The sequence below is a fragment of the Haliotis asinina genome, chromosome 14 (genome assembly GCF_037392515.1).
Source record: "Haliotis asinina isolate JCU_RB_2024 chromosome 14, JCU_Hal_asi_v2, whole genome shotgun sequence".
Lineage (NCBI taxonomy): Eukaryota > Metazoa > Mollusca > Gastropoda > Lepetellida > Haliotidae > Haliotis > Haliotis asinina.
The window spans coordinates 18,570,650-18,587,443 of record NC_090293.1 but is presented as its reverse complement, the minus strand read 5'-3'; the positions used below and the strand labels follow the sequence as shown (position 1 = coordinate 18,587,443).

Here is a 16,794-nt window from a genome sequence, read left to right as displayed (position 1 = left end):
AAGCATCGATCTGCGCATTTGGGAACCAATGACATGTGTCAACCAAGTCAGCGAGCCTGACCACCCGAACCCAGGGACCTTCACAGGCAACTGTTTTGAGAGGCAAAGGCAACTTAGACCAGCGTGTGAACATCCATCTCAGAATTCGTCTACAGTAACCCATCCTTGTCATAATAAGTAACTCACTGACTTAATAAATAGGTAATCGTAATGCAATTCTGTAGACCAATGCTCATGCTGTTGGTCACTGGATTATCTAGTCAAGCCCCAACTATTTACAGACCATTATATGGCTGTAATATGACCAAGCACAACGTTAACTAACAAACCGAACAACTTCCAGGTCAGACATAGCATACTGACATGGCAATAGCAAAAGGGAGACAACTCCTCGGCTATGGCAGCATACTCCATGATCCCAGTTGAGCCATCAGCCTTGAAGATTCAGAATGCAAATATCAATGTTGTTACTAAAGTTTGATTCATTGTATTCAGCATGACTTCAGTAGCAACACGGGACATAAGTTGTACGTCAGAGGAGAGCCTAGTTCTTTACACCAATCAGCTGTGCAATTGACAAGCAAGGGATTAGGAGGAGCAGGATTCCGAACACTCAGTGCATAAAGTGGTTCACAAAACCAGTACCACATCACCAAATCTGGCCTCAATCAACACCAGCATATTTGCAAGGTCAGGAAATAAGAGATATGCTGAAGCAGCCGTTCCAGCCTTGCTTTCTAAATCAGTATATCATACAACCACAAAACCACCTAGCACTGGCTTGCCTGACAACTTAACAACAAAAGTACACAGAGGATCCTTTATTAAATGGAATTCAATACATCAGATGGTACACTGTATGAAACTCTTGTAAAATGACAAAAGAAATGACAATGAACTAAAGACAATGACAGGGGTGAGACATTAAAAAAAAGTAACTGTTCAACATACGCTTTTTAATAACAGAATTATCATCAATCCTAACTGTTGGAATTCGACAGAACACATCTATGCTCTGTTCAGTATTTGTTCCAGCAACAGGGGTCATTCCTACAGAGAGACGGTTCAGCATACTACATGTTGTCCTTCTTTGCAGCAATCTTGATTCATCTCTCCCTATAACTTTTCCTTGCATTGTCCATCTGGCTGTTCCAACATCCAATAGTTAAGTACTTACACCTAGTTTCAGTACAGAACAGTAGCGATGATATACATGATTGAACAGTCAACAGTTGTTCTGATTGAAGGACAATTGTGCAGCACTCAGTATATCCTTCTTAATCTCGGTCATCTTCGTGGTCTCGGGAGCGTGATCGAGATCGGGATCTATCCCGTGGGGACCTGATTAACATAATACAGAAGACTGTCAGTTCTTCATTCACATGCAAATGCACAACTATACTCTATCAGAACACTTATCCTAACAGCTCCGCTAGGTAGCAAAGCCACGAGAGGCAATTGCTTAGGCAGAGTTCCCTCTTCAGCACACCAGAAGCATAAGACGTTGGGTTGAATCTCAAATCGCTGTAAATGCTTCTTACTTTGAAAGCATTCATAGGTTTTACTAGTGTGGTAAACATATGAAAACTGCAACACTTCAGGCTTACATCTCACATCAATCTCACACGTTATGACATAACTTGAATATGACTAAACACAGCATTAGACTTAACTCACAGTACATTTAAAGAAACCATGCACATTTGTGTAAATGTACTGGTTCAGACTTTGACAGCGATGAAATGGGAGACACCACATATTGGCTCACACTGTACCTGGTTATCTGTAGCAAGATAAGCAGGCAGTCATACTACCCCTAAACTAAAGCAGTCTGCTTCCATCTGGTCAAGAACCTCAGACAATACGCCTCACAATGCAAGTCTATCAACCCTGCCTCATGTGTTGTTTGCTGTTGACATGGATAGACACAGCTACATCTGTTTGACCAAGGAAGGTAAGAATCCCAATTGAATAGCTGTTTTCATCAAAACAGTAGTGAAGTAGTGGCGTCTACCTCTACCAGCAAACTCTTGACCGACTTAAAATGGGTTCAACATGATCAAATGAAGGCAGAGTAAAACGTGTATATACCTGCTCCGACTGTGGCTTCGGCTGCGAGAATATCTTCCACCTCGGCTGCGGCTACGACTCCTACTACGGCTGCGGCTGCGAGAGATACTCCTTGATCTAGAATGTGATCTAGACCTGAAAGTATATCAGCCTTTTGCTTTACACAGTGCAATACAGTAAATATAAAACCTGCCTGTTTTGATATACGACATACTAGAACATCTCAATTAAAGATCAGTTTTGAATGTAAATATATAAATTGGGAAAGCAATATTTTTGCAAGTTAATTTATACACTTCACTCACCACAGGGTCACCTGAAAATAACTCTACCAAAAACAATTCAGGTAACAGGACTTACAAAAAATGCACCATTCAATTTCATGTACTTTGTTTACTCTAACAAATAAGCTGAAATGCAAGAATACATGCAGCACCAGATAGAACTAGCATATATAACAGAAAAAAATTGTTTTACTTTAAGAACTAATTTTTGGAAGGAAATGAGCCAAATTGTGAAACTTTCAAAAATAATTTTACTCTGGACACTGTTTCATTAAAAAATAAAAATATCGGGTGATGAATAGTCTTTGCCAGTTAGGAAAGCAACTATATCTTGTCTTATATCAGATTCATTCTCGGCAGCTTTAGACTTACGCTTACAGCAGTCATGAATTTCTAGATAATGGACGTGTATGTCAATCGATCATCTCATTCAATCATTGGAACGCAGCAGAAATGATGTGTTGACCCATTCTACTGTGCATGATAGAAGGATGATCATCGATTGTGCTTGTTGTTTCGAGATCTATTTGACGCTTGTCTCAGGTGAACTGAAGGAGATGGTCGAATTTTGGGCTGAAATTGTTGCAGATCGAGTTTCTCTCTGAGTGAAGTCACCACGAGGGGATAGGGTCGTAATTTCAGCGATGGCTGATCACGTGAGAGATATGTGAAGTCTAGAAGTCGGGGATGAAGGTTGATATCTTAGTCTGGTGGAATGAGCGATGATTCTCATCAGAATCGTAAGTGGAAGAAGGGAAAGTCTGCAATGCAGTGACAGAAATAAGTTCACTATAACATCAAAAATCAGGACTTATAATTAATCCTGTATATCACATCCCATTCACCAATCCTTAACATAATATTCAAAAGATTACACTTACGAATTTCATAACGTGTAACAGTATTTATAAACAAGGCATATTTTTTAGTATCACATAAAATAAGACTCTTATGCATAAAGTGCATTCTCCAAACCGTTTCTCTACAAAACAGTAACTGTGATACACTGACTCAATTTTGTAAAGACAAAACAAGTGATAAGAAGTATTATTATCTTTAGCATAAATATCCCACTACTTCTACATATCTTAGCATTCAGAAAGCTTTTGCTGAAATAAGAAATAAACACAAACACACATAACCATCCCAAATCTGACAAGCAAATATGTACAGAGTAGGAGATCATTTGTGAAGCATGTCTCCATTTGTCACCATGACAGCACCTAGCTGTTGCCACTTTACAAGCTCATTTAGCAACTCAAACTCCAAACAAATATCCACCATAACTCTATGAACCCTCTCAAGAAACCAATAGCTACAACGTCTACAATAGAATTTCGGCAACTACTGTTTTCCTACTAATGAACATTTCCCACAGTTGAAAATGTTCCCGCAGCAAGCTTGATTCCTCAACACAAACATTTTTGCCAAGAAAATTTGAAAGAGGATCAACAACCCTTTCAAAAGCATGGTCTCCAAGTAACTATGTAGCATCATGATTGAGAACACAAGTTTATGGACAGATCAATGTCAAACGTAACAAGCAAGCACTGTGAAAGTACAAATCAAAATGTACCCAATTTCTAACCAATTTCGAAGCAGTTGTTTCAGACTGCACAAAACCCACCTTGATCTCTTGGACCTTCTGCGGCTGTATTTGTAGCAGTCATAAGCATAGTGTCCTCTGTCTCCACACTCATAACATCGGTCTTCTGGATGGAACTGTTTCCTGGGGCGTGGAGGTCCTCGACCACCACCACTGCCACCACCACTGCCTCTCAGCCACGGCTTGGGGCGCACTTTTCCAGTGGAGTGTTCAACACGCACCCTTGCACCACACACAGTTCTGAAACAACCAAAACCCCTCACTGTTCAGTATGGATAATGCAACTACTTCCATCTGGATGCTGCTTTTAACTGGATGCTGCTTTTAACTGCCTTCCCTTCCTTCATACCATCCAATATTCATGTTATTAATGCAACAAATGTTTATGAACAGACTTGATGCATGCGAAACTACAAACTCAACATACTTACCTCTATGTGGTTAATTGTATGGAATTAATTATGTTAATTTTGTGCATATTATTGTGTATATTTTAATGAATTTACTATTTATGAATGAACTAATTCATTTTGAGGCCTTTTTTAATACAAAAAGAATATCCTCCAAGATGATAAAGTTACACATGTATCTTATCCTAACTAAAACAAAATGACATCACAGTACTTGGTAATCATAAACATAATATAAATTACTGTTGTTTTTGGCCATGCTGAGAGCTTGCATATCACAATCGAACAAACCTAACGAACATTATTCAATGTTTCCACTACTCACGTTCCATCAAGCGCTCTCACTGCATCCTCAGCATCACGTGGGTCTTCAAACTCAACAAAGGCAAAACCTGGGGGATTTCTCGCCACCCATACATTTCGTAAACGACCATAGTAACTGAAGTGGCGATCTATTTCTTTCTCAGATGCATCTTTGGGCAGGTCTCCAACATAAATCTTCGTGTCTGTGCTTTGATCCCTGTATCTTGACATGATATGCTGCAACAGGAAATTAACCATGTTCCATAATAAACTATGAACTTGAAGCCTCATCAAAACAAATTTCAAGATCACAAATGTGAATTAATGGAAATGTTAACTAATGAAATAACAGGTCTTAATACGAAGATGTGTTTATATGATGAATACACTGAAAAGTATTCAATGAATGTAAATATTTGCCATGCTTATTGGGTATGAAAACAATGTTTTTCTCATCCTTTTACTATTAAACTACTGTGCGATGCAGCTGTGTAAAAATTGGAGATGGCACAGCACCGGTTAATGAATCGATAACTTTGTCAGCACTTGAGCATGTGCTTCTCGAACAAATGACTATCCCTTTCTCTGTACTCCTAACTCATATTTACAAACACTGAACTAAGTCAATATTTTAATGACAGTTTAATTTTATTTTCATTTTTAGGACAAAGTCTGCAAGAAAATCTAGAATTGGTCTGATAATTTGATTATGACTGAGTATTAATCAGGGGTTCAAAAATCCCATCGCCCGACGCCCGGGACAAGGCAGATTTCATTTCGGGCGTATAAATAATGATATCTTACTTGCCCGTGGGCTACCTGATAATTACTGCAATGCTTACGGTTCCAACAGGTAAATGTGAGACGATACGAGAGCAAAATGAGGGAACTTTCGCAATGATAATAAACTAGAGTTATCTTTCTTTGCTGTTTATCCCTCCCCGATCGGGGCCTCGCAGTAAAGCTATTGGAAACCGAAGCGAGCATTTTTATAAATAACTGACCAATCACTGACAAGAGAGCCGGCAGGCACGTTTGAGTGAACTGTCAAGACCGCGGCTGAATAGCAGACGACTGCCTCGTGTTTTATGAAAAAATCATGTCACAGAAACTGATGGACAGTTTTTTACAATCGGACACAGGGGTGAAAAGGAAGGCCTTGGGTGATGACACCGAAGCCGAGGTTTGCACCAAACAATCTAAAGATAAAAAGTACGACAACGAGAAACGGTGTAGACAGTTTCAGAAGTCTTGGTGTTCAAAATGGCCGTGGTTACTTTACAACGAAGAAAAAGACATTATGGCTTGTGAATATTGTGCGCGATTTCCGTCTGTATCCACGAGACATGGGGTAAAGAACACTTTTGTCAGTGGGTGTTCAAAATTCAGAGTAGAATATCTGAAAATCCATGACAGTTCAGCTGTTCATGCTGAGTGTTTGTCATATTATATTCATAGCGGTGAAACCGGTGATTTGGAGGTTGGGGCAAGCTGCGAGCAAGTTTATTCAAGCAATTTCACATAGTTTGAAAAAAGACTTCCAATCAGATATTAATGAAGCAAACTATGTATCCATTCTTAGTGATGGGAGTACTGACTCGGCAATTCTTGAACAGGAAACTGTGTTTATTCGTTATGTAAGCCATGGTGTTCCAGTTTCATTCCATGATGCAGTTGTAACTCTAGATCATGCTACTGCTGATGGGGTGTTGGATGGAATAAAAACTGCTCTTGAAATGAATGATATTAGTTATGAAAAGCTTGTATCACATGACTGTGAGGGGCCCAAACTAGTGTCTGCAAACTTTGATGGTGCATCTGTTATGATGGGTAACCGTTCTGGAGTTGCAGGAAAGATCACACGAGAAGCTCCTTACGTTGTACCTGTTCATTGTGTAGCACACAAAGCTGGAATTGTCAGTGTTGGATGTAGTAAAGGGCCTGTTGCCATTGAAAAATTTTGAAGAGGTATTGAAACAGATATTTAAATTCTACCATAATAGCCCCAAAATGAGAAGAGAACTTAAAACTATTTCTCAGATCTTTGAAACAGATTTGGTTCATTTGAGTGATGTGAAAAATGTGAGATGGTTGGCTAGGAAAGAGAGAGCTGTAAGGGCTCTGATCACAAGTCTTCATTCAGTGATACAACACTTTGAAACTGTTGCTACTGGGCGAACTGAACAGAGCTCTAAAGCAAAGGGCTGGCTTGCAAAAATAAAAACTGTGACTTTCATTAAGACTTTGTTTATTCTGTTGGATGTGCTCCCTTTACTCACTGAAGTATCTCTTGTGTTCCAAAAGGAGGACCTTCTTGTCACTACAGTGTCCCAGGAAATTGAAGGTGTTATGTTGAAACTTACCCAACTAAAGATACAGCCAGAAACAGGAGAAAACCTGAAAGCCTTCATGGATCTCTACTCACCCCAAGATGGTACTTTTGATGGTGTGATTTAACTGATTGGACAATCAAAACATGTAAACTTCAAACAGGACATGTTCTTCAATTCACTCATTGATGGAATTGTGAAATATATTGACAAAAGGTTTGAATGTTTCAGTCAAGCTCCACTGAAATACTTCAAAGTACTAGACTACACAGAGTGGCCCACTGATAGGTGCAGTCTTTCAGTGTATGGGTGTGAGGAGATAGATGCCTTACTTGAACATTACCATCCACTATTCACAGATGAGGAGAAGACAAGAATCAAAGAAGAGTTCACCACTCTTAAAGGATACTTAAAGAACTGTAAAAAAACAGTGTATGATTGCTACTCAAACCTGCTGTTTAGTAGACCCCAGTGTTTCAAGGTTTTCTTGAAAATTGTTGAACTTATGTTTACAATCAGCCCCTGCACCGCAATTTGTGAGAGGCTGTTCTCATCTATGAATCTTGTCAAATCCTCTCACAGATCAGTTCTCAGTCAAGATAACCTCAACAATATCCTGACAATTATGACACATGGACCCAAGTCCCTCAAAGACTTCGACCCCAGGTCAGCAATCAAAGAGTGGACGACAGGCTGTAAAGGTACAAGACATGTCAAGGGGCATGGTCTTCACGAGCAAGCAGGCATATCTTTGCCATATCCACACTGTTTCAAGACCGCCACCAGTCCAGAGATGCATAAAGCCTTAGAGTAATCATACTGGTATTGATTTAAATTACGTTTCAGCAATATGAGAGTCAGAGACTGTTCTGTATAAAAACAGTGCCAATTATTACCTGTAAAGAGAAAAAAGACGTCCAAACAGTAAACAATAACATCAAATACCATGTTGATTTATTCTTTCACAATATCATCACAATTATGTCATAAAAATCAGGGCAAGTGGAAAATTAGTCAGGGCAAGTTACTTTCTTGAAGTCACTTGCCCTGTGGCAAGTGACTTCTGTTGATAAACACAGGCATATCTTTCCCTTTGAAATTCACTTTACTCTCAGTCAGCTCTGTGCAATAAACAAGTTGTTATCCATGAAGTTGTGTGCTTTATGTGACTGTTTCCTGTACCACCAAAACCAGTAAAGTATGGGTTAATTTTCATTGAATCCCTGAGTAGCTTAGGTAGATACTGAAGTACCTGCTGTTTGTAAAATATGTTGTAAACAGATGCACAACAGTAAGAAATACAACCAATAAGCTAGAACACTTAAATCAACATACTTGAGCAACAGCAAATGGAAACTTGCTATGATTCATAACACAATCACCATTTAGTGATTTACTGAATGTGGATGCTTCTTCCAACAAATAGATCCACTATGTTGTAACTTTTTTATGGTCACTGTTTGGGGGAATAGGGTAAGCACTACACATTTGAGACAAAAACAAAAGGACTCAAAATCAGACTTGTGCTGTTAAAAACATGTATGAATGTTAAGCCTTTGAAACTACAATTAACAGTAAAACTTCTTAAGATGTCATTTGGAACTTTTACAGTGACATCTGATAAAATTAAGGAAACCTAAGTAGAAAGTAAATGAAATATCAAACATGTCATTGAAGATATGACTAAGTCAAAACCCTCAATGTTTAGGTGGTTTATTAATCATTGTTCGAGCACCAACTGCAACAAAAGAAGAATTTATCAATTATAACTGACATATTAATACCATATTTTCCATATCAATGACTGACCGTAGCTAACACAAGCACTGAGCTATCAACCATGAGCATTCATTTACAAAGTTATAAGCACTCAAAAGCTACTGCCCTCACATTCTGAAGAGGAATCTCATAACACTGCTTCCATTCATTAAGAGAGGTAGCTGACCGATGTCATTCTTCACAACTTTGCTTAAGGATCAAGACAGGGTTACTTTGATTGTAACTGGGGAAAGAGTTCTGTCCGTGCTGGATAGCAAACAGTTTCTGCCAATATATCGGTATCACACCTTTGCAGTTACAGTTAATTACAACTCAAGTATTCCCCCCCCCCCCCAACTGTATTTGATAATAATAAAGCCTTTTAAAAGGCATCAAAAGAATATTCTTCACAGTACGTAACAAAGGAGAAAATTATATTCTATTTGTAAGGACAATTAATTTTAGGCATTAATGTTAGGCTTAATTTTTTTTCATTAAAACAAAAAAATTCCCCATCTATTGTAATGATACATAAAAAAAAACATTGGCTACAGGTGGTTATCTTTCCCTCAATTGAAGCCACAGGCTTTAGCAACCGAACTTGGAAACAACATTCAGTGGTTTCACATCTCTTTTCAACTTGTTGTGCTCATGAATGTGCAAAAATAGACAAAAGATTTTGCAACTGTATTAAAAATCTTGTGTTATATGTTGTGAAAAGGATAAATGCATGAAAGACAGTGGTGGAGAGCAGTGTGTATACAAAAGCTTGAGGTATTTATTTAGCTAATTCCTGTCCTCGTTTCATAAATGAATCGATATCACTTACAGTAAAAATGATCTTTTTTTTTATTTTTGTTTTCTTTAGAGGTGTTGACACTACATTGTATCTGTAAAGCTTATGACCAAACAAGAATTTGGTCAGTAGCTACTTTTATGTCCGAGTACATTATCGACTACTCTGCAACATGAGGAGGCAGTGATGCCGGCCGGATCTGTAAAGCAGAATAAACGCGCTGGCGCCACAGCAGGGAGGGTCTGTTGTTCTGCTCTCCTCCCTTAATACACCTCCAACCCTTCATTTTAATGAGAGAGTTCCAAAAACACGAAAGAAGGACTTTCTTCCTTCGTCCGCAGTGTCGGCAGTCATAGGGCACTGCGAACGTCGCAGTAACGAAACGTGGCCGTTCGCACCCGTGATAATGATACAACACAAACCATTACGCCTTCATAATCATATTCATACGCTCGCATGATAATACGCTTCCTACAAATACATCGAAATATGATGTGGAATACTAACACATGGTATGAAATTCTCTTGTGTTCAGCCAATGTGTAAACAAGTTCATCTCGAAGATCAACTAACGTTCAAGCCCAACCACTCAAATTACTGTGGTGTAATCAAAACCCAATCCTCTTTACAACAAATAAGAGAACTATTAAGATAACTTGCAGCAACCAAAATACACTACCCAATACACTTCAATTTCAATCGTACAGTATTAAATAGTGGCAACATCTCTTATACTACGCTTAAATAACACTTAAGCACCATTCCTCACCTCTTGTTCTCACTTCGACGAGTAGAAAATGGCGACTACCAGCGTGTTACCCACAGTGCACCGCAAATCAATAACCCATGCGAGTCATATATTTGAAGAGAAGTAATGTCTCAAATCGTAAATCCTAATTACAGCATATTGCACTAAGTGAAACATGAAAAGAAACAAACATACGAAAAAATAGCATTTTAGAAAGGCCGTGAGACATTTGCATAACATTCCCCTACAACTAGTCACATTTCCTATCAAGCTGTCTCTGAATTCATTATCATCTAGTTGTTATTTTCGAATTAAACTAATAATGGTATAAGACAGAATGTTTCACTTAAAATATATCTAAAAGGCTGACCGAACTTGTTTTCACCTTACTTCTCTTGTATCAAATGGTATTCGATGCATATAACCATTTACAGTGGAGTTACAGAACATAATTAATGCGTCTTTGTATGGGAGCTGCGATTCAGCATTATCAGGATAGCATTTCGACGTTGGTCCAACGTTTTCCAACGTTGCGGTCAGATTTCATACGTCGGTCTGACGTTGGACCAGTTTTTAATATTGTTTTGATAATTGTAATGAATGTGGCCTTCACACTTGTTTTGAATGATGCATAAATGCATTCAGAAACATATAGATTGTCGTGAACAGTGATTGTGCATTTATTTGAGTTGCTGTTTCGTGGACAGATAATAAAGTGAATTCAGCTGGAAGAAACTATTGCATGTTGTGTGATAACAATGTGATTTCAGACTGCTTTAGTGGTATTAAGGAATACAACAGGTATACAGCTGATGTTGACCCAACGTTTGACTCACAATGTTTAGCGAGCGTTGGCCCAACGTAGGCCCGATGGTCAGAAGACGTTGGCGAACTTTGACATCCCACCTTGACCCAACATAAGTGATAAGCAACTATGATAACTGTATGTCTCGAACTTTTTCGACATAAGCACAATTTTCGAGAAACTAAAACACTAATTATGCATGTGCGATGAGCACTCTGTATATCTCGAGAGTCGAGTTCATTATTCTGCATTTTACCAGCTGTCGCATTCACATTTAAATGCAAACAAATATTTAAAATTAATTTTATGTTTAGTTTCTATTGAAGGAACAGGAACTGTCGGAACAGTTACAATGCGTTTCTATATATAGAAGTTTATCTAGGATAAAGTGAAAATACAGACACATTACCGGTTCTGTACACCTTGGGGGACGTGTCCATATTCAAAAACTCAAAAAAGAAACCGAATTACCGAATTTAGCAGTTCCAATTCAAATGACTGCGGGTGGTGTTGTGTATTGCGAAATGTTCGTAACTGCGAATGCTTCATAACTGCGTCATGCGTCACGCATGACTATAACTGTTGTGATAGTTCCGATCAAAAAACGCATAATGCAAAATAGACTCCTCAAAGGGTAGATTTAGGTATTCTGAAAATATTTTCGGATAGAGATCTAAGAACAATGACTTTGGTGTAACTATGTGTCACTGTGTGTAATTATTGTAAAAGTGTAGTAGGAGATGAGTATCTTGCGCTGTGTAAAGAATTAACCCAAGCTGCCATTTTGTAGTATTGCCCTCATGGACTCATTTATATGAAATAAACCCGCCTGTCTGATTTATATATTCTATTTTTAACTTGGATATGTTTCTGTATACAGCTGTAGTACCCGTGTCGACCCCTTCAGCAATATTTAACGGCATCTGGCTAGCTATTCTCGAAACGTTCGTACCCCAACGAACTTCTTTAGCCCGTCCTTAACACATTGGCTACGATCCAAGTTAAGAATTCTTAGGTCGAGTCAAAATGGTCTGTTACCAGAAGCAGAGACGCTCGTCCGTAACGGCTGCGGATTGTACAATCTATAACATATATTTCCATCGTGAAAATTAAACGGCTATGTGGAAGATGTTTTCAGCGATAGAGTTTAGTCTTACTTCGCTGTGTACCGAGAACTGAAGCCAGCGAACAATAACATGCCGACTTGAAACTTCACTACTGATCTACTGGCCTAATACGGACACTAATAACAATTATTTGACTTAAAATGAAGTGACAGAATATGTAACCTATCTCCTACATGTAGGTTTTCAGTTATCACAACACCCAGCGAGTGTAATCAGCTGTTGAAAACAATCTAAAAAAATAAGCTGCCGCCATATTGGCTATACTGGTCAGGTAACGAGGCATAACGAGGAGTGACCACTTCTCCCTTTAGTCTCGATGCTACTAGGTATCAGAAATTGTCCATAAGGAGCAGCTAATGTTCAAATACCTTAGAAGGTATTCACGATTCTGTATGACGCTACCTTGTTTTGATGGGACTCTCAAACCTTATAGATGCACTGCAATAGTGTCCGAGAATAACAGCGCAACCAGTGCTCTTGTAAAATAATGCTGGAAATCTTTTCACATAACAGCACACACCGAATCTAGAAATCTCTGGAAAACAGGACAACATTCCTTATGCATAAGAATCAAATCTACAAACAATATCAAATTAACGAACCGACCTTTGATTGGCCACCTAATTAGCAGATAAATGGAGGTCAATTTGTGAGGGTCTTAATTGGTATATTTGAATTATAAAGACAATGTCTACATAATTCAAATTTACCAGTCGATTGTAATCGTGATGTTGTTGCACAACATGGAATTAATTCTGTGCTTTGTTTTAACAGGATCTGCTGAATATTCGTTTCGAACAGGTTCAACATATTTGGACAAGTATAAGGATAATGGAGAGTGATACTTCCACTTATGAATAAGAGGTGGGCGGGGGAGCCTAGCGATTAAAGCGTCGCCTCGTCAAACCAAAGACTGGGTTCGAATCCCGACATGGGTACAATATGTGGAGAGTATTCTGGTGTCCCCGACTGTTACACAGTGGAACATATGCTAACAGCGGCCTAAAACTAAGCGTTTTCACTCACACTCGTGGATGCGAACTAGGCAGAGTACCTATAGTACTGTGAATTATATGTTTCCTTTTGTAAAGAAAATCCACATCAAATTTTAGTGCTGGGATGATGAGAAATTATTTCTGGTGTTGTAAGGTGACTACAACATTCTAGCATGTAATGTTTACCATCGTATTTTATAGCGTCAGTTAGGAACGTTTTCCATCCTTGATATTGTATCAACGAAGAAAACAGAGAGAAATGTATGTGTTGTTATTTTCTGAAATATGTCAATAACCTTTTTATAAGATATTCTCATGTTAACAGGTTTCTCTTTTCACTTGAGTCATTGCGAGCACGGTCAAAACATGCGTCCTAACTATTAGTTATATGGAATATAGCATCCTAGTTTGTCAAGCAAAGTTGTATTCCTTGAATTGTTTGTCGCTAGATGTCGCTATTATGAGTGGGACGGGCACAAGCTGTTATGGTGAGATTTATTGTATACGTAAATGTGAAAAAGCTGTTTTACCGATTAATTGTTTGTTTGTTTTGTATATGCATACATGTAGGGTGTTATGATCCCACTGTTGATTTCATTCCACTTTGCAACGAATATTTGAAGTTGTCAGTCCTCAGATGTAAAGGTATTTTTAATGTCCCATGCTCCGTAAAGTGTTATGCAGGTGCTTCAGCTGATGTAAAAGTGCAAGTTTCATGTTTGTGATTCTTTGGAGTCGAAATCCATGTGTAAGTTTGATAGGCTTACGTGATCTATCAAACAGGTCATGCCAAAAAATGTATTGACCATTGTTTGCATGTTATGGTTTTGAGCATAATATAAACTGTACTTTCATGTTGATACTTTGCAATTTAAACGTAACCATGCAAATATTAGAAGTTCATAAAGTTAGTTGAACATGATGTAAATAGTGATAGTTCGTGAAATGACACCAACACATCTGGTAATTACTCTAGTATTAGATATTAACTATGTCTAATGCACACCCAGTCAAATAAAAAAGATTATGGACATGGTGGGACCATGAAGAGGTTCCAGAATAAGTCATGTTTCTGGTCATAGATTCATTAAACTTTGAAACAGAGATTGATATGCATGGTAGAATTTGAACTTACAGTCATCAGCATCAGAAATTAAGCATAAATGGAATGGGTTCCTTGTTAGTACTACTGCTGCCCAAATGGGCTCACAGATTCAATGAGAGACAAATAATCCCATTAATTTCACAAAATATACATGCACATAATTATATATACAGGTTCACATTCACACAGACACACTGACTACAGGTTGTTCAGTTTGACCTCAGCTATTCAACATATGCATGACCCTGGAAGTCAAATGGCACAAACAACTGGCTGAGTTAAAAGGGCACTGATGCGGAGCAATTTCTGTTGACTGGTGCTTTCTTTTGTCATTGTTTTTCTCCTGTGAGTACCCGGATGATGTCCCAGAATTTGTGACTGGTTTGTGATCTCTGCTGCGCCTCCCATATGCGCAATTGATAGTTTATGTGTAGACTGATCAACAAAGATGAAGTCATTTTACTTCGTTATTATGAAAACAAATCAAACACCTTGAAGTTTACTCATCTGCCAGTAGTATAAAAAAACCTGTTAGGACTGAAAAATAACGAAGTCAGTGTACGTCTTTATATTTTGACTTATCAGCCTAATTAGTTCCTTGTCACATTTGTATGCATTTTGAAAGTTAAAAAAACACACATGGTCTGCTTATACTTACAATGAATTTCTAACATGATTTTAATATCTAAACATTGTATAGATTGCCAAGATGAATCATATTTCACACACACCCTATTCGCGACCAAGTGCATGTTTTCTGTAATACAGATTCTGCTGAATGCTACAAGAAATAAATTAAAACAAAATGCAAATAGTCAATTTAAGACAGACAAAAGTTATAGCCACAATGTCAGGCTATTACCTCGTTCAGGAATGTATCCATCAATATCCACAAAAAAGAATGATATTCCATTCATCTGCAGCTGGTAAATAATCCTGCTCTATCTCTTGTGTCTTTCAACAGTCTAATATGCAAAAAAGTGACGCAGCATTTGAGAATTTTTCACATTGGTGTATACATAATCTCACTGGTCACCCAGGACAGCACACCTGGCAACTAACTGTATGTTGTCCGCCATTAGTTAGCCAATAATGAGCAACAATCAGTCAATATAGGCAGTGCTGGTTAATTCTTTGTAGAAAGAATGTTGTGTTCACTCTCGTACTTTACGAAAGTTTGTATTCAGTATAGATTACGTACATCTACACTCATAAACACTGCCTTTTTGACAAATCCGCTGTGGAAGTAATTAATCAATCAGTGTGTTATCAGTTAATCCTTTGATCGATGTTTGTTTTGCAACTCAGCTGATAAACCCTCTTGCATCACTTACATGCACATATTACATAACATTCAATACATTTGCCACTACAGGCCTTAATTTATAATGTTGAGTATTTACTCCAGACAGGGGAAATGCCAAATGGGAACCTATGTCGAGCAATTTTAGTGGTGTTACCACTTTTTTTTACACTTTTTAAATTCATTAACTGACCATCAAGTGAATGATGACAAATAATATGTGTAGGTTTATACCATCAAACGCAAGTTACAGCAAGGAAGATGTAATCTCTGTGTCGCATGCAGCCTGAAAACACTTCTTGGCCAAAATTATGTATGCTACATGTATGTAGACATCATATTTTCACATGACATGATTAAATATCGAGGTAAAAACACAGTAATAGGATCAAATTGGATCAGTCACTATACCATCCAGGCATCAGAAAAAAAAACTGCACTGCTGGGATATTTTGTTACAATATAAAGAATACCATGGATATTTTTAAATAACGGCATGTGGCATCCGGCCGCCACACTTCTTAGGGTGAAGAAATTCTGCTAATGTGGACAGGAGCCTAGTCCCTTTGTCCGTCACGGCCGAGGGAGCGGGTGCAGACCAATTTGCTGCTTGGTTTCGTAATTAGACCTTTGGCTGACGCCGTCGGTTCCAAATGCATTCCCGTGCTTCAAATACTCAATAACCCCCGGAAATTGGCCAACACATGATGTTTATCAACATTGTAAACAAAGTACACCAAAGGGGTTTTGCTGTCTGCACTCGTTTACATCGAGTAGGGGTACAGCAGTGAAGTGTCATCAGCTGGCCGTTTCAGCTGGTTCCCATGGTAGCATCTGGAGTTGCTCATTTGTGACGTCATTCTAACTTTACGTCACAATATGATTTGAATGACGTCACCACTGTTGATGACACAACAAAACAATTGTTTACATGTCAATACACAGTGAATAGTCTTTCAGTTTCCGGGAATCTAATACCATTTAATCATGTTTTTTAACCAATCAGATTACAGAACACAGTAACTTTTGGTTTACAATGACTTGATAGAGATATTCTTTGCCATTTTTTTAAGGAATGTTTGCATCTTGCCATAATGCACAGACCTGATTCATGGTGCGACAAGTATGTATCCTAATAAAAATGACATATCATA

General features: G+C 38.2%; 2 protein-coding genes across 3 annotated transcripts in view; one reads left to right on the top strand and one right to left on the bottom strand.

The window, feature by feature from the left end:
* Window positions 1–806: 806 nt before the first annotated feature.
* LOC137260982 (serine/arginine-rich splicing factor 7-like) lies at window positions 807–10,553 on the bottom strand. 2 transcript variants are annotated; one of them, XR_010954834.1, is made up of 5 exons: window positions 10,327–10,546; window positions 4,696–4,910; window positions 3,982–4,200; window positions 2,092–3,115; window positions 807–1,341 (listed from the first exon to the last, which is right to left on the bottom strand). XR_010954834.1 is itself a non-coding variant. In XM_067798572.1 (5 exons), the coding sequence occupies exons 2-5, from the start codon at window positions 4,902–4,904 to the stop codon at window positions 1,278–1,280; spliced, it is 606 nt and encodes a 201-aa protein (XP_067654673.1). In that variant the 5' UTR covers window positions 4,905–4,910; window positions 10,327–10,553; the 3' UTR covers window positions 807–1,277. The 2 variants fall into 2 exon arrangements, 1 of the variants encoding a protein (XP_067654673.1); XM_067798572.1 differs by having other exon boundaries at window positions 2,092–2,205; window positions 10,327–10,553.
* A 3,092-nt stretch (window positions 10,554–13,645) lies between these two features.
* LOC137261292 (serine/arginine-rich splicing factor 7-like) overlaps window positions 13,646–16,794 on the top strand; it is a 41,444-nt gene continuing 38,295 nt past the window's right edge. The window contains exon 1 of the mRNA XM_067799015.1: window positions 13,646–13,720. The gene's annotated coding sequence lies outside the window, so the exon portion shown is untranslated. The remainder of the gene's footprint in view (window positions 13,721–16,794) is intronic.

Coding starts and splice junctions, on each gene's coding strand:
- LOC137260982 (XM_067798572.1), bottom strand. CDS start 4,904: ATGTCAAGATACAGGGATCAAAGCACAGACACGAAGATTTATGTTGGA. Junction 4,201..4,695: donor GTGAGAGCGCTTGATGGAAC/GTGAGTAGTGGA, acceptor TGGTTGTTTCAG/AACTGTGTGTGGTGCAAGGG. Junction 2,206..3,981: donor AGAAGGTCCAAGAGATCAAG/GTGGGTTTTGTG, acceptor ATATACTTTCAG/GTCTAGATCACATTCTAGAT.